Consider the following 18311-nt stretch of genomic DNA (forward strand, 5'->3'; position numbering starts at 1 on the left):
GGTTTCACCGCGCTGTCGTTTGTGCAACTGCACTAGGTTTCAGGTCCTTTTGACCTGACCATATCACCAGAAGTACGATCCTTTTGTTGCATTGATGTCTTCTGTTTAATGCAAATAACCAGCGCTTCTTGTTAGTTCCTGCGTGACCAGTGAAGCTAGGCATTGATGCTGAAATCACCACTTTCAAAGAGAACTTTCTGCATAGACTCTCGAGGATCTCCCTAAATAATGACCCGCAAATAAGTTAAATTACAAATTACAACTCAGTATGTCTATATTTCTGCACCTTTTTTTGCAGATGAAAGTATGTCGTTCAATGGCATCATTCAAGAAGCGCGGAGTTGTGCAATTTCATTGACCACAAAGCAAAAAAAAGAAAGCACTATTCAAATCTAGACAAATTGGTCTCTAGTTACGTCCTGAAGACGAACAAGTAAACCTAAGTCTTGGAATTCTTTGCGTGCAGCTATCCGTTACAGGAGTCCAAAACCAATAAAATCCTCTGCTTCTTATGCAGTAAACGATACGCCGGAGCGCAAAAAATCTGTATGTTACGAAATATCTGGACAGATGAGGATGAAATGATGATATGCGTAAGATTTCCAGATTCTCGTCGCAGTGCACAACTCCATAAGCTATTCTTACCTTTTCGGGGCGTCGCGCTCTAGCGTGATGAGCCGTGACGCAACCGCCAGAGGAACCTGTAGCCGTCTGTGACCGCTTAATGGCTTGTGCTATGAAGAAGCTCATTTTTCATAATCACTATGGTTATTTATTTCAGGACACACATTATGTGAATTTATTCTGGTGTTAGTGTGAGGGTAAAATGTAGTTGGAGGCGGTCACTCAGTGGCGCCCTTATTTCTCGAAGTAAATAACTAAATCACTCGGATCGCTAGTACCTAAACATTAGTCTTAGAGGATCTATGAATGTAAACTAAACTTGGTAAGAGAATAAAGTAAGTTAGAGCGTCGAGAAATAAGATCGCCACTGAGTACCTCCCCAACCTACATTTTGCCCCCGTATGACCTCCTCTTACCGCGTGGACAGGAGCAAGGATCATCGAACTGGGTTGTATATTACCCATTCTCGGAATATCCCTCACATTGCTTCTTATCATCCATAGGGTCTTCTGCTGTGCACTAACAACTAAGCGATAAAATGAGCACGGAAGCTATAGCAGAAAAACGCGGAAGACGCCTCATCCGAAGTCTTCGGAATCTTAGTTCCTTCTGTGAACAAATAGGATTACAAATATGTCTACGAAAAGTTGCCTGAAACTATGAACCATTTCATGAACTTTGTGTTCAAGTGCTCTCTTGAAAAACAACATCGTAACATCGTATGTTGATAAGTCCCGAAATCCAAAAAGCGGAGTTAACCACCTGTGTGCCCTTCCTCTCTATATCTGACGACCCGTAGCTTCTTTTTCGCGTGAATCTTCTTCTTGTAATTGTGCTTGAATACCGATTGTTGTTTTATATTATTTTTGCCATAGTTAAACCCTCTTTATTTTGTGCTAGACCCTTTTGTGTTGCCTCCAGGACGTCTCCAACATTTTAACTTACAGAACTTCCATTTGTTCGCAGTCGTTATCCACAATGATTTCGCATGGGAACGAATTCGTAAGTATTTTTTTCTTTATTATAATGAAAAGTTGAAACTTTTTTATAATTGCGCATGTGTATTGTATTAGAGTTCCGAAAAAAAATGTTCGAAGAGGGTGAAATCAGACTAACTATTTAAGTCCATAATTGGACAAAGTTTACTACAAAATACTTTACTTATCCTATGAAAATTATGGAACAATACTCACGAAGTGGTTCCTCACACTATCGATTTGTTTGGCATATTTTCCTCTTGTCTGATGATGCATCTAACTGTGTTTTAGACCTTTTATTGTTTCTATTTATTGTTGTTGATTTATTTTTTATGAAACTGCTTTTTTACTTTTAGTGTGTAGTTATATGAACTGATATCGGAGAGCTTATATAATGGTGAATGAATTGTCGCCTGCGGAGATCTCGACGTTATGGCTGCTACACGATCGCCACACCACCAGGCATGCAGTACGTAGTGATTAATGGATTCTTACATTTCTTTAGTTGACTTATAGTTAGATTATCCATCATCGCCCGGTAATGTCGATCGGCTCGCATCTATTCCACACTTCCCAAGGTTTTGCCGTAGATATAGCGCAAGGTAGAGGGAATGCAGGAATTGCAATTTTAGCTCATATTATAATACGTTAACCAAAATCTTCTTTTACATCACGGCGTACTCGACTTTGTTTTTGGTTTCACATCACGACGAACCTAAAGAGTTTATCAGAATACAGTTAGCGTAAAAAATGTGGACACGACGGATTCCCGGTGAAGGAGTGCATTGAGCTCTCTCTATAGTATGCGGAAAACTTTCTGAGCCTCTTCTTTCTGATTTTTGATTTCTTTTTATTTTTTAAAATTATTTCTATTAGTGCATGAATTGAATTACGGGCGCAGCGTGATTCGAGTGGGGGGGGGGTCGATCTTAGTGTGGAATAAGCAAAAGTTCTCAAGGTATGAGCTAAAGGTCTGCAGGTAAGTACGAAGGTCTGTTACTAACGTCTATGAAACCTAAGCATTGGTCTTAGAGAACCCATGACCGATAGACTAAAGCTATAAGGTATGTTCTAAATCCCCTACCACGTTCTCCTTATCGAGATACATAGCGCCGGATTAGACAGTCATTTTTTCCTTTTTTTTTTGAATGAGGTCATTTCTCATTAGTTTTCTTCTTTTTTCATCCTGCCCTCAGCTCGCCTCCAAGCTCTCTCCTTGTAATGATCTAATTCTTATCACATTTTTCCATAGTTATGTACGATTTTCATCTTTCGTAGTCGTAATACGAAGAAGACTTCTTCTTAGTGGTTCTGGAGTTCTTCCTGGTTTCACGGCATCTCCCGAAAGACTAAACTTTGTAGGGATCGAATTTCTACCCTTTTATGTAACTATGCATAGTTAACTTTCATCTAGAACGGGTTCAGGGGTTTTATTATGTTTCCATTTTCACGAAACGCTACTCTTTCATAGCTTCACAAAAAATGGGCAGAACATGAATCCCTGGAGACTGAGATCTTAGAGGAGCAAAACAAATGGCAAATGTGTGAAGGACTTTGTCAAGTCTATATAGTTCCATCCATGAAACATACGAAAATCATGATAAAAGCTGTAAAAAGCAAATGGAAAAGAAGTGGGGGAAGTTTTCCGTATACTGTTGATAGGACTCTGTGATTGCCTTTACAGAGGCTGTTTTTGACAGCCAGAATTTGATTTGAAATCGTTGACGAATGCGCCGGAAGCTCGCATTAACTGCGATGTTGGGGAACGTCTGTGTTTTTCTGTGTTTGTATGTATCCAAGTGATCAGGTAGAGAGATGCGTTTGATATTTTTAGCTAATCTCCATTTTTCATCCCCTCGCTATCGGCCGTTCGCTCATTCGTGCGTCATTCATGCGTCAACAAACTTAAAAACAACAAAACATAAAATCGAATGGTTAGAAACCGAAAAAGGTATGGGCCATGCCATGGAAATTCTATTTCCTGCCTCTTACACACTTACTTGGCCGACTCGATGCAAAAACTCCATGCCTCCTACGCCTTTTTTAAGTTCTAGTAATTTAATTTTATGCAGTGTTTTATTTATTTATTTTACTCTTTTTATTTATTTTTATCCTTCAATCGAAAAAAAACTCCCATATGAATTGTTCTACTTCTCCTTAGCTCATCAGTTCTGCGACTCCACTACTAGGCGCATCCAGTGAGCCAACTAAGCGTCAAGTGATGAAGTGGTCCATATCTTTTTCAATTTCTAACAATTCAATTTTATGTTTTGTTTTTATACTTTATATTTATTGGATTTTTTTTTACTTTTTTTTCTGAATTTCCCATATGAGTTGGTTAAATTAAATTGAAATTGATGTGGATTTTTAAATTTCTCATATGAATTGTCCTACCTCTCTCGAGCCATCACCAACTTTTTCTTAAACTTTTTCAAGTGATTAAAAGAAAGAAAGTGTTCAGCGTTTCGCTCACTTCAGGAAAAATCTTTATCCTTCATAATTTTCAGGAATTCTGAAGCAGTTAAATAATCTTTTCACTATGATGCGAAACCGCTCATCTTCTTATTTTCGGCTTATGTCAATTTCCTATTCGTGTACATTTGAGCAGCACAAACAATTTTTTCCAGTACATACTTGTGTTTATGGAAGGTGTACCTGCAAATTCAGACTTTTCCCTCTTTCTCGATTTCAAGTTCTCCTCCATCTCTGTTCCCCTGTGCTTTTTTTCCCTTTCTTCATCTCCGTTCCCCTGCACTTTTTTTCCACTCTCCACCCCCATTGGCTGCGGTTTTTCCCCCACCTCCATCTCCGTTGAATGCACTTTTGTTTCCTTATGCCATTGTTCAATTGAGATCTTTTTCATTCGACATTTTTTTCTCCTCGAAGAACTCATTTCTAATTAATGTGCTGAGATGAAAAAGCGTAGGAGGTAGGAATGACTGCGTGCTTCCGGAAGGGATTTGTTCAGGAAGAATCACTCGTGTTTCTTCCTGTGAGTCTACGCCACTCATAGTTGGGTTCTACCGTTAGCTTCTTCTTCAGAAGTGAATTGGAATAACTGTATTCCTTTTGAAAGAATTATTTCAATTTCTTTCTTTCTTTTTGAAGAATTAACTCCAGTTTATTTCTGTCTTTTTTTTGAAGAATTTTATTCAAGAAATATTAACCATTCTGATGAAACATGGTTATGACAATCGCTGTTCTTATGGATTACCGATGGTTAACGGGGGTTAAGATACTTAGGTTACTTCGAACTTCCGAGATTGATGAGGGCAACTGCTTGTGCTCTCATCAATCTCGGAATCTCAGAAGGGCGCATGAATATGAATGTGAATACGAATTTAACATGGATATGAATATATGAATGTTGAACGGATGAATATGAATTTATGAATATATGAATTTAGCGTTTAAAATCGAATTTCTACATACTTATATCCATTTTAAGGTCATATTTATTTATTTATTTATTTATTACGCTCAAATGCGTGCCCAGAGTAAGAGGCAAGGAATGAATACAAATGAACGATAGAAAATGCAGCAACGAGAAAAGAGTAGAATGAGAATAAGCAGGGATGAGTCACGCGAACAATAAAGCAAGGGACGATTTAGTAGTTTATTTATATTTACATATACAGCCTAAATAATTAAATAATTGTTAATTCTATTACTGAGATGCTCATGAACAACGCGTCGTTGCGGATAAGCAGAGGCGGCGAAACTATGTATTCTCTCTCCTTTTTTTTTATCTAAACATTTTTTTTGGTACTTATCGTGCCGCCAACAACTATATCAAATAAATTTTATTCACAATTTTTTTTCCTCTCGGAATGAATCGATTTTGGAGAAGTGTGGAAAAATTTGAGTTTTTCCGCTGAATTATAGCAGTTCCCTATACGGATTTAAATTTTATATGTAGGTCCGCATAGCGTTCCCTTTCTTCTCATTTCGGAGATTTTTTTTCACTCACACCTATTGTTATTTGCTTTCTTAAGACTAGTTGTGAAGTGAAAATAGCGTTCTTCTTTATGTTTCAAGTTTCTTTCTTTATATTTCCATTCTATGTATTTATATTTCTTTCTTTCTATTTTTTATATTGTTTACATCTCTCAATTCTTAACTATCCTTTCCTATAATCTATTTTCATTCATATCTTCTACTCCAAAGTACTGGTAATAAGTATTGAGCGGTTCAAGTTGTATTAGTAACGAAATGTTCCGCTTCTGCCTCCGTGGCGTTCTGGTAAACGAAGCGTAAGAAGCACATCATTTCAGACAATTGCTTTAAAATGTTACTCCCCTATCTCCCGTGAAAATGTGGTGCATATGTTTTTGAATTATTCATTTCGAATTTTGAAATAACTTTTTGACTTCATAAGTGAAAATTTTTTCGAAAAATCCACTCAAAAACATTTTCAGTGCAAAAAAGAACTGTGTAATCATTTTTGAAGTCCGTCCTACGTACATACGTTAACGGAGTAAAGAAGCGGAAGTAATATGTGAGCGATATGCAATGAAGTGTGGACAACAGCTCAGCTCTATCGCTTCCCCGAGCCCGAGTTTTCGCCGGACTCTTTTTTTTTCGTGTAGTGGATTTTTGATGTGAAGTATTGACGGATACACCGAGGACCAAACTTCATGCAAATCCATCACCAGGGAACGTAAGGATCCGGGAGCGGAATGCAAAAATGTTTTTGGAGGTGCATTCCATCCTATTTCGATGTGGATTTTTCACATTGAAAAATAAAACGCTCACCACTTGCATAAAATTAGGTTGGTTACAATTAAATAATTACATAAAATGATTCTTTTTCTTCTTTTCTTTCCTTTCTCTCTTCTTTCTTTTCTTTTTTCTTCTATTTTTGTGCCGTAGTCGTGGTTACGCTACGATTCAACTTCATCCACTAAGAAAGGAGAGACTCGTCGCGAACTCGATCCAGGGGATTTTCCATTTCTTTCTCCCTTGCTGCCTCGTTCCTCATTGTACTCCAAAGATTAGGCTGTTGAACACGTTCTTCGTCACTCTTCGTTCAAATTTCGTATCTTTTAATTATATCCTTTATATCCTTTTAATTAATTTAATCCTTTTAATTACATCCTCTACATCCTTTTAATTGATTTAATCCCTTTAATTATATCCTTTATATCCTGATGCTGCGAGATAAGTTTATGGAAAGTGAGCCGCCAGTTACCACTGGGAAGCAGGTTCAAGTATTGAGTTGACGTGGTTGCCTTTTAAAACGTGAGTCATGGGGATTTTTCCTTTTCAATGCGTGAAAAATGCATATAGAAATAAAAATTGTTTTCGGAACATCTTATTTCATTCGATAAAGAATTTCAAAAATGTCTACAGAGATAGAAAATGTTTTCAAAGCGTTATGATCGTTGAGTAGAGAATTTTTCCAGAATCTACATCATTGTTTTCATCAACTATTTAATTTTGTCAAGTCTTTTTTTCTGATTTTTTTCTATTACGTCTTTTTTTTCTGAAATCTAATGTGAAATTAGCAAACCAGAGCATTTTTAACACCTCTGATTGTTTTTTCATCTGCATTTAATCGGGGTGATAAGGTCGCTGAAGCTGTTTGTCATATTTGTATTCTGTACGAAGGGGATTGAATGAGACATGAAAAAAATTAGAAGAAGGAGGAGAAAGATGTGAAAAAGTATGAAAAAATACGAAAATATCGCGTGGGAAAAATCCCGTTAGATTTATCAGAAAAAAGTGAGTTTTTGTTCGCTCCCACTGTAATTAGTCGACTAAGCGGTCTAAGTTCAGTTTTCGAGGTCAAGACTGATTTCCATTTTTTTGTATTTTTTTTTAGTCGTGAGCAATCGGTGGGTGATATTTCAAGCATGTAACTTTTTATTCTCTAGAAATAGCACCAATTTCAATTTAGACAACCCTGTCGTCTCGATTTAACGCAAAAAATGGTGCCAGAAGCTCCCACATGTGTTCAATGGATATCCCACTTCAATTATCTTTAAAAAAAACAGAAAGAGAAATTTATAAAATTGAGAAAATTACATAAGAGTGAGAATACCCTTTATTGAGTTGTGTATGACATTTTAAAGACAATTTTTTTGTATTTCTCTGTCTATTTTCCATTTTCACGAAAAAAAAAACATTCATGACTTATTCCTCAACTCATTACATGTTGTTTTCTGGCGCACGCGGGAATTGAATAGAAGAATTGACATGTTCCTGCTTCATACTGTAACGTGATTTATTAAAAGGACGGAATGTCTATTTTTGTGACATTTATTTTTACACAAGGCGACAGCTTTTTGAGGTTCTCTGCCATAGAATTAGAATTAGAATTTAAAACAATTACATTTACTGAATATCTCTATTCCATTATACTTTTTCCTCCATTGTGGATGGATTTTTTCTAATGGGAAGTTTATGAGAAACAATTTATAAATAGTTCTATTCGATGCTGGTGTGTAGAATTTCCGCCTCAAAAGAGAGCCCATAGGAAATTATCAAAAACTTAGTGGAAAATAAGAAATTTATGGAATTAAATTAACAATTTCCTTAAAGGCATCACCCCACGAATCTGAGGTGGTGCAGATTTCAGGTGGAGTATTCGTTTACGAGATGGGAGACTACGGAGAGGGAGGTGATTCCGTCCATTTCTTACTAATTGCCGTAAAAAACGGCCCGGAAGATGCGGCGCCGCACAGGGCTGGCGCGCTCCAGCCGAACTCATTGTAGAAAATAGCACGCTGGAACGCCGGAAACCGTATCTTCTGGGCCGTTTTTTTACGGCACTAAGTAAGAAATGGACGGAATCGCCCACCTCTCCATAGTCTCCCATCCCGTATACGAATACTCCACCTGAAATCTGTACCACCTCAGATTTGTGAGGTGATGCCCTTAAGCTTCAAAGATCAAATTCATCTTTGGGAGCGTTCTGGATTTTCGTAACCTCCGCCCTTGTTTTATTGAATACGTGCTCTACGAAGTACATCCAACCTTGCAGCAGGGAAAAAAAATTAAATTTCGAATTGTTCCGCACAACTAAAATTAAAACAATAACAAATTTACTACAACTAAAATTTCTGTTGGCAAGGGCGGCTTCATGGTTATGTAAGAAAAACTAGGCGTTGAGAAACCTCATCATCATCTCTAAGATAAAACTACCGTATATCCGTCATAAGCTTAGTGAAATAATGTTGACAACAAAATCACAGCCTCAATAAGGGTTGAAAGGAGGGGCTTGAGTCACGATGATCGAGGTGATTCCGTGAAACAAAAATTTCTGCTCACAAAAGTCTTCTGCTAGAATCTTCTTTGATTAACATCAGCATCAGTCCAAAATCGGCGCAAAAAAGAATTTATCATTTTCGAAACAGAAAAAAATTCATTCGTATGCCTATGTGGGTTTTTACTTGGATATATGGATAAGATTTGATCTCCTACGCTTCACTCTACTCAACTATAGTGCCGGTAATAAGTAAGGTCCTGGTGAGGAGCATTCGAATATGTGTAGCTGATTAATATTCATCACTATTCCTCTCATTATCCATCCTTATCAGTATTTTTCTGCGGATAACGATTTTTTTCTGTGATTTTTGATGACATAAATTCCACTCGCTCTTTTTTTCCCAAACTTTGATGGCAGCGAGTAAATTGAAATGTATTGTTGATGAAGTTTGTTACTAATCCTCTCTGCGGCTCAGTGGAAGCCCCCTGGACACTACTTTTGTTCCAAGGTGTATTAATATCCGCCAAGAGAAGGACTGTGTCAGGCTCCATTGGCAATAAATTTAGTCAGGATTTTTTTTATATTCTCTGCTCTGTCTCAGGCAATATGTCTTTCTCCTTTTTTCCCTCTTTTTGTGCACCATTGGTGCACTAAATAAATAAATCATAGTTGAACGTGAATGCAATTTCGCTGACGCTTGTTTAAAGTTTTCCTCCTAAATTTCTTACTAAATTTTTTCCTGGTGATGTTTTGTGGTCATAGAGTTCGGGTTAGGTAGATTACGGAAACGAACGTAACGTAACGTCTGTTTTATAGATACGATACAAGGCAATCTTTCCAAAATTTTGTGTCGACAGGTTTTTTTTACCGATTTTTTTTTATTTCTTTCCTAATTTCGTCCAATCTACCTACCCCTTAGCAATTTATTATTAGGCGAAAGGGATACCACGAAGCAAGCGTGGTGTGGAAACTCTGGGAGAAAGCGTAGAGTTCGAGCTGTAGATTACGGAAACGAACCGCCCAATTTCCCCTAGTCGTCCGGAAAAACGGCGTGCGACCCGCTTTAGTTCCTACGACGAGCGTTAGAACGCGCGCCCTTGTATACGCTCCGGTACCTTCAGCAGCCTTTTAATTGGTTTCACTTGAGTAGGCTGCTGAGGACCCCTCATTGATCGCGACCGCTCGCCTATGGACGCGGTGCGTGCACAATGGTGGCGCGTTGTAACTGATTTTGTAAGAAGGAACGAATTCTTTCACGCGGTTTTTACGACGACTAGGGGAATTAAGCGGAGTCACGCTTGCTTCCATAATCTACAACCCTATCTTTACGTTCTCCCTAAGGTTTCCATAATTTCGTGATACGCTGCCTTTAACTATTTTTAACAAATCTTCCTCATTTCAGCAGCGTCCTAGTAGTTCATATTAGGACGTTACTGGAATGAGGAACCTTCAGCAGCCTTTTCATTGGTTTTACTTGAGTAGGCTGCCGTGGACCCCTCATTGACCCGCGACCGCTCGCCTATGCACGCGGCGCGTGCAAAAGGATGACACAACTTGCAACTGATTTTTTATTCGATATTTATTATTTGTAATATGGCAGAGATTATTCTCATCAGTTATCATTCACAGGCGTGGTGATCCCCATACTCTGTCTTTTGTGTTACGTAACAAACTGGTGTGCGGAAGTGAAGCGAATTTGGCGAGCAGGCCGATCCACCGATGAGGAGCTGGTGAAGCTGAATCCGAGGAGTGTCCAAGGTTAGAGTGCTGATCATTTCGATGCTTTATGTCCTACTTCTTTGTATTCTGAAAGTGAGGAAAAGGAAAATGGGCGTCGATTCCTCCTATTATCATATTTTCGGCTTTCTGGTTTTATTTTATTTTTATGGTAATTGTATTGTATTTTAGTTCTTTTTCCTTTCATGAGAATAATGAATCGAAGGATTGTTCGGTTAACGTTTGAAACTTTCACTTCACGCCGGTGCCGGAAGCAGATGCTTAGAATTTTGATTTCGATTTCTTTGCAAGTTTTTTTTTCCGAATGTTTATTTCAGCGCATTATCAGACCTTCAAGACTTTACTAACGTCTAGTTTTGACGAATGTCAAAATAATAATTTAGTACTTCCTCAAAAATTATAAATTTCATTTTGAAGTCGAGCAAAAAATTCTAATTTTCGGCAGAATTCTAGATCGTTAGAGAACATCATTTAGGATAATGTGAAAAGATAGGTTAGGCTATTTAAGGTGAATGGAATTGCGTCTCGTTTAAAGGATTGAATAGAATTATGAATTTATGAATAGTATTTTTTTCTTTCATTAGAATAATGAATCGATGAATTGTTCGAGTAACGTTAGAAACTTGCAAGGCAGAGTCAGAAGCTCATGCTTAGAATTTTTTTTCAAATTTTTTGCAAACTTTATTCTTTTTCAAATATTTGTTTCAACATATTATCAGACACGTTCAGAACTTTGCTAACGACTAAGATAATAGTATTGATTCCACAGCAAAGTCGTACAAGTCGCCTGAACGGGTAGCCTTTTTAGGGTATGACGAGACATTCGAGGAAATCCATCTCACATCGTTCGAACCGGCTAATAACAAAATTTTCGAGTACCAAAGCTCTTCTCGCTGCCACAAAGTGCACGGCGTATTCGTCAGAAAACGCATTTCAAAGGCAGCGTTACGGAGATGCTACTAGTTTTGCAGAAATATCTACTATTGGAAGAAATATTGCATATTGCACATTAATATTGTACTTTTTCCCACGTAATCCAGAGATCTCGTAAGCCGGTCATCATCTCCCAAAAGTTTACAAAAAAAAAATCGAGAAAAATCAAGAAAACTGCGAAAAATAAGCTGAGTAATCAGAAAAAAAAGTAACCAGAGCGGAGCTGACGGCTAATATTTGTAAACAGAGGATTTTAGACCCGAACCTGGCAAGATTTCACTGAACCTGAGAATAAAATGCGCAGCAGTCAGAAAACCGAAAAAATCAGGATATTATTGAGAATTATCCGCGTATTATATCCGTGTTTCGTTAGTTTCGCAGAAATATCTAGTCGTGGAAGAAATATTGCAGATTGCATTTTATTGCTGCATTTTTTTCAATGACGTAATGCAGAGACCTCGTAAGCCTGTCATTACCTCCCAAAACGGAAAAAAATCGAGAAAATTGCTTCTTAAAAAAGTAACCGGGGCGGCTAATATCCATAAACGGAGCATTTTTGACCCGAACCTGACAAGATTTCACTGAGCTCAAGAAGAAAGTGTGCAACAGCCAGGAATTTGATAAAATCGATATTATTGAGAATTATCCGAGTATTTTATTCGTGCTCGGCGTATAACAAAGCCCGTTCGACAGGATTTCCAAAGATATTAAAGACAGAACATCACAAAATTGACAATATTGAGTTCAGGTTCTAGATAATGAGCACAGTCATCCTTAATTCTCCTTAATCGCCCTTACGCGCCACGTCCGCGAGACGCGTAGCGAACGTCTCGCGGACGTTGCGCGTTTACAAGGGTGACATGTCCTGAGGTATCGCAAAAAAATTGAATCCGAACCTTATTTTATCCACGAGAGATTGATTGTGTTTAAAAGCAGCTCATCACGAAAGTGACGTTGTTGGGAAAACTGGGGAGAAATATAGAGTTGAAGGTGTAGATTGCGAGTATGAGTGTGGCTCTGCTCAATTCCTCCTATTAGACAATATAAGGTCTTGAAAAACAGCGTGAAAAACGGTCCCAGTTCCTACGAAGTACTTGAGAACGCACCGCCCCTACACATGCGTCGCAGCCACCAGCGAGTGGTCGAAAATCAATGAGGTCTCCTTAGCAGCAGCCTATTCAAATGGAACCAATCAACTGGCTGCTAAGAGAACCGAAGCGTGTACAGGAGGACGGACGCGTTCTAACATGCCTCGTAGGGACAAAAGTTTTAGTTTCCCACGCGCGCCTATTTTCATGAGAATTATGCTGAATTGAGGCAGGCCTATCCGCTCCTATTCGTAATCTACTCCCCGAAACTCTATCTTTTCCCTCACTTTTTCCAGTGGCACCAATTTCGTGATATGCTGCCCTTGAAGCCGCTGCAAGCAAGCTATCACTGAGTCTGGGAAGTGCATAAGTATATTAGTGCAAGTGCACAGCAAGTGCTGCTTTTTCTGATCCTCTCAATCTTTTTTTTCGTCTTGCAGTATCTATCTCCGAATCGGGTACTCCAATTGTGTCCGTTCAGCCTGTCACGCCTCATCGAGTGAGTATTATTAGTTTTTTTTTATTAGAATATATGTCAATTTTTTTTATGAAATAAATTGCTATGAATGCCTGCGTTTATCGTGTGTACTTGGAAGACATTTCAGAAGCCGGTCCTGTTCAAAGGTGCCACATCAGTTGCCTGACTCAATAATATTCTCAATGTTTGTGACTTTTGTCGAAATTTTTAAAATTGTTGTTTATTGATGAGCATATGTGGTTATGATGTGCAACGTTTGTATAGATATCTTTTAAATTCATTTTTTGTCACTCAATTTAACGATGAGATGTACTGTAACACTAGTGACTTCTATTGGTTCGGAAATGATGTAATTTTTTGAATTTTCCTTTCAATTTCCCGTTCTCTTGCACTGTATTCATAATCCGTATGAACCGGATTCCTCTTCTAATTCCGATAAATTCTAATTATCGATCAGTTGGGATCAGTCGAATTAATTTGTCATTCACAAAGTGATGAAAAAAAATCTCATTCCCAAATTATTGGATCCTTGAACGATACGGTGATAAAATTTTTAACGAAAACTTAATGATTGTAGTTGATTAAAGGGATTCTCCAAAATTTTTGTCGTGCTAAAGAAATGCTCAATTCATAGTTTAATGTAAAAATTATATGTATCTATTGAACCATGTCTACTTATTTGCTCCTAAACTTCAATCATCCGGAAATTTCCGTTCCCTCAACAAGAACCATTATAGCAGCCATAAAAGAACGATAGTCGAAGGGAATTCGTTGATGGTTTGCCTCCTTTTTCGTAAATTTTCCCTCCCGTTTTCTGTTAGTTATGTATTCCTCCCGTCCTCTCACTCTACAAAAATTCTGCTTTCTTTCACGGCTTTTTTTGAAAGGTATTCTTGCTCGGTCACTTGTCGTAAAATCAGATTATTTTTTAAATGCTAAAATATAGTGGGTGGAAAATATCGCAAAGTATAACGGAACCAGTAATGAAATCAAGTTACCATGGCTTCGTATAGTATATTCCTAAATCTGTCATTCCATTCCTGGTCCACAAAAATGGAGAAGAACGAAACTGACGTAATTCTTAAACCTGTTGGAAAATTTGGAGCTCGGAGTGTAGACTAAGAGTAAGCGCGTATCTCCACTCATTTCCTCCGAATGGTCCTGGTAGATGGCGTGGGAACGGCGTTTTTCCTACGAGCTACGTTTGAACTCGCTCCACTGGAATACGTGCCGGTCCCTTCAGCAGCCTATTCATTCGCTTTAACTGAATGGGCTGGCGAGAAGTCCTCATTGATCTTCTACCGTGCGCTCGTGGACGGCGCACAGGGGCATGAGACATTTTTACTTACGTCTCGGGAAGAAACGCCGTTTTCCACGCTGTTTTTCAGGATTAGAGGAAATTAGGCATGATTTACACGTCAGTTTCGTGATATGCTAAACTTCAAACTTTTTGAAAGTGAAATGTAAGAGATTACTTAACTTGTGTGAGCTCCTGCACAGCTGAGTAACCGCGTGTGTTGTGTCTTCCTAGACACTCATGGATCCATCCGGGCTATTCGAGATATTCTCGGCCACTATTTGATAATTTCGACAAAGGTGTATTCCAAGAAGGATTTATCAGATGAAGAGTGTGGAACGCAAGCAGCGATCCTCAGGTCTGCTCTATAGTGAAAAGCTAACGTAGATGTCGGTCCTGGATAAGTACTTGGCGAAAATAGGCACTAAATCCCAGCGTTCGAACCAACTGAACCTCGTGGGCAAACGATTTGGGTGAGCAACAGAGAGAGTTTTTTGTGTAATGTGAAGGGTTCGATTATAGACTGTGTTAAGATTCTATTGCTCGACTTCCAATGAACTTCGGCATAATAAGATGCTATATGGAGTTTTGATTAGCTGTTTGGATCTGTTAAAGTGACTAATTTAAGCTATAAATTTTGCTGCACGATCTGAATTCGATCAAAGTTCGCAAAAGGAGATTTGATTCTTACAAACAAACAAACAGACAAACAAACACACACATTATATATATATATATATATATATATATATATATATATATATATATATATATATATGACGGAAAAAGCTGGTGATAGGAGATCTTTTCAATAGCAACCACTGTTGTTTTGTTTTCTTTACTTCTTTATCACTCGAAGGTTGCAGCCACAACTGAACTCAGTTTAGCTTACGAAGAAGTTGGAGGCGGTCGCCATCTCATCAATGCTCCAATGACCTCTCTTCTAATAGGAGCGAACGCACTCGTTCTCCTCATCGTTACAACTGCTCTGATCACTTGCAAAAGAATCGCCAAGTCGGCGAAGTCTCTCAGAGAGCGGGAGGCAGCTGGAAAATCGGTTAGCAGTGTTTTCCATCACAAATCTTGAGCTCACTGAATTTCTTCAGTCCCGTTCACTTGACAGCTCAACAAGAATGCCAGAAGAAGATAGCATTGTGGAGTCTACTCAGAAGGAAGACTTATCACCGTTAGTTGATTAATTCATGAGGGGATGAGGGCAGATGAGAGGAACCACCCCGGATCCTACAATCTACATCCCCATCTCTAGCTTTTCCTTCACCACATCAGATTTGCGGTGTGCTGCCTTTAAGCTTACGGAGTTTCCATGAAGCCTTTGCGATGCGCTTTGAGATGACAATCTCGATAAAGAGAGCCGTAGGCGACGACGAAGTCCAGAAAAGTTAACTGCATCGAAAACCGCTTCCACACTTCAGTCACACTTCTGATAACTCCTGGTCAATCGTTGACCAGGACGAAGGCCAGATTACTCATGACAGGTTTTTCTTTCCGATGTTTGATAAGCCGATTTAGGAAGACCTACTCCAAAACCTTGCACTATATGCATGCACCACTGGAGCAGTGATACAACACAGCTGCTAACTTGTTGATAGTCGAATTTAAGCAACAACCAAGATTGTCAAAAAATTTAATTACGGCTAATGTTTCGGCGTTGTCGCCTTCGTTAGCCGTAATAAAGTTTGTCAACAATCTTGGCTATTGCTAAACTTGACTTTCGCACAGCTGCTAACTTCTGTCCCAAAAAAAAAATTTTGTCGGTATCTCCGGTAATCCTTGGTTGTCTATTTTTATGATAGTTCTATTAACCATTTCTCCTTCCGTTAATCCACAATGACGAACCATCTTCATCATCTTACTTATCACTCGAAGAGGTGTTGCGTTTGGTGCTCAGTGAAGGTGTGTGCTGGTCTTCCTGCAAAAAGTGTGACGAGCTCCTAGGAGACCCTTTCCTCTTACTATTCATAGCATTTCACTTTTGTTTTGTATAAAGTGTATGGAGGCAGGCGTAGCACCGTCGAAAAGAGGTTGTGTTGTGGCTGTACGATCGAACGGAAGTTCGAGTCTCGTCTAGTGGCAACCGAGTATTTCATCCTTCCGGATCGATAAATTGGTGCCAGACTTGTATATGAGGAAAAGCGCTAACTTCGTTAATCAATTCGTTCGCCGAGTCATTGCAGGGCCGCATGTGCGTCCATAAACCTCAAACGGTTCTTAACGGCATCACCCCACGAATCTGAAGTGGTACGGATTTCAGGTGAAGTATTCGTATACGTAATAGTAGATTATGGAAAGGAGTGTGATTCCGTCCATTTTTTCCCAACTGCCGTAAAAAACGCCCGGGAAGATGCGGCGCGTGCACAAGGCTGGCGCGCTCTAATCGAACTCCTTGTGGAAAAAAGTGCGCGTTCGAAGCCGTATCTTCCGGTCCGTTTTCTACGGCAATTAGGAAGAAATGAACGGAATCACTCTTCTCGCAATAATCTACGATCTCGTATACGAATACGCCACCGGAAATCCGTACCAGTTCAGATTTGTGGGGTGATGTCTTCAAAGCATGTTATGTGCCAATGCTTCATTTTAATTCAGAATCGTTTGAGGTTCATGAACGCGGGTCTAGCGTGTGCGATAACTTGCGGGGAATTAGGTCAAAGTTTTTATCTTCCCAAACAAGTTTTTTTTTACCAATTTATCGATCAAAAAGGCATGAAAGGCTTGGTTGGCACTAGGGCGGTTTCGGGCTAACGATCGATCGTGCGGTCACAGCGGAACCTCTTATCGTGTGTGCTACGCCCACACTCTTTAACAAGTGATCATTAGTAATTCAGTGGTGATTCCTTGCGATTGCCTATGAATATGAAGAAAAAGGCGCAAATGAATGTCAAGAAGACTAGGATTGAATCTGGATCCTCCACTGATGTGATTGTGGTTCCGCTTGGAAAGGCCCAAAAGTTTGCCAACATATTTATAGTAGTATCAAAACGAAATGAAGCACGGCGCTGTTGCGTAAGCGGCTGCACTCGAAGCGCTGCGGTGGAGCGTACCGATTAGGATCGAGTGGGGACCCATACTAGCGTGGCTCATCTGGGAATGGTTCCACCTCGATTCCAACCGTTATCTTCAACGCGTTGCTTGGAGCGCACCCGCTTATGCACCTGCACCGTGGTTCATGTCGTTTTGACCGTGAGTGGACTATACTTTCACTCCGACTGTAGTTGTAACACCGTGATTTATAGCGCAGTGGTAACTCGAAACAATATGACAAAGCCAGAGAGACGAAAACGTGACCAAAGTAGGACATCCAGAAGAGATTCTCAGAAGAAGGTCGGTTATACCTTCTTACAGCGTGCTCGTGTTGAACATGACAGTTATGTAGTGCGTGCGATACTTCAACAAGATTTGTTATCAGGTGAAATTTCGAGAAGGAAACCGGAAACGTATGACCGGAAAAACGGCACTAGTAATGAAACCTGCTAGCATTGATGAACGAAGCGAAAGCAGAGAGGTATTAGCGCTATTTTAGCGAAACGATACACCATACTACAATTGAGGCACAGGAAAATGCATCGGAGAAATCTTGGAAGATCTAATGGGGACGTAGAAGCTTCAATTTCTCAGTGGAAGAATTTAGAGATCCTCCAATTTAATTCGATTAGTTATTGCTTCATATTCTGAACATTTGAAATAAATTGATCAAGAATAACAATAATTTTACTGTTTAGCAGTATTCATTCCCATGATCAATTCTTGTAATACAATTTCTCTGACGTACATACGAAAATACCGGGAAATCGCCACGAGTCCGCATAGCTGTACGGATTGGAGGGTTGTTAACAGAAACACATTGTGGAGAAAAAACGGAGTGCATCTCGAAAACTGTTTGAAAGTCTCAAAAAATTTGAGGGAAAATACGCTAGGGTGGAAAGAACTCGTAAAATGAATAAAATTTTTC

General features: G+C 39.1%; 2 protein-coding genes across 3 annotated transcripts; both read left to right on the forward strand.

Moving 5' to 3' along the window:
- Window positions 1-2033: 2033 nt before the first annotated feature.
- RB195_013259 (uncharacterized protein) lies at window positions 2034-13213 on the forward strand (the record flags this gene model as incomplete). The annotated part of the gene is made up of 4 exons (XM_064202990.1): window positions 2034-2070; window positions 10441-10569; window positions 13010-13068; window positions 13175-13213. 4 exons carry the CDS (start codon window positions 2034-2036, stop codon window positions 13211-13213), a joined length of 264 nt encoding a protein of 87 aa, XP_064058871.1.
- A 989-nt stretch (window positions 13214-14202) lies between these two features.
- On the forward strand, window positions 14203-17949 carry RB195_013260 (uncharacterized protein; the record flags this gene model as incomplete). Of its 2 annotated transcripts, XM_064202991.1 has the most annotated exons (7): window positions 14203-14350; window positions 15211-15401; window positions 15451-15530; window positions 17188-17310; window positions 17596-17683; window positions 17769-17864; window positions 17917-17949. In XM_064202991.1, the coding sequence occupies 7 exons, from the start codon at window positions 14203-14205 to the stop codon at window positions 17947-17949; spliced, it is 759 nt and encodes a 252-aa protein (XP_064058872.1). The 2 variants fall into 2 exon arrangements, with proteins under 2 accessions (XP_064058872.1, XP_064058873.1); XM_064202992.1 differs by lacking the exon at window positions 14203-14350 and having other exon boundaries at window positions 15276-15401.
- Between the last annotated feature and the right edge of the window lie 362 nt (window positions 17950-18311).

The sequence above is a fragment of the Necator americanus genome, chromosome V (assembly GCF_031761385.1).
Source record: "Necator americanus strain Aroian chromosome V, whole genome shotgun sequence".
Lineage (NCBI taxonomy): Eukaryota > Metazoa > Nematoda > Chromadorea > Rhabditida > Ancylostomatidae > Necator > Necator americanus.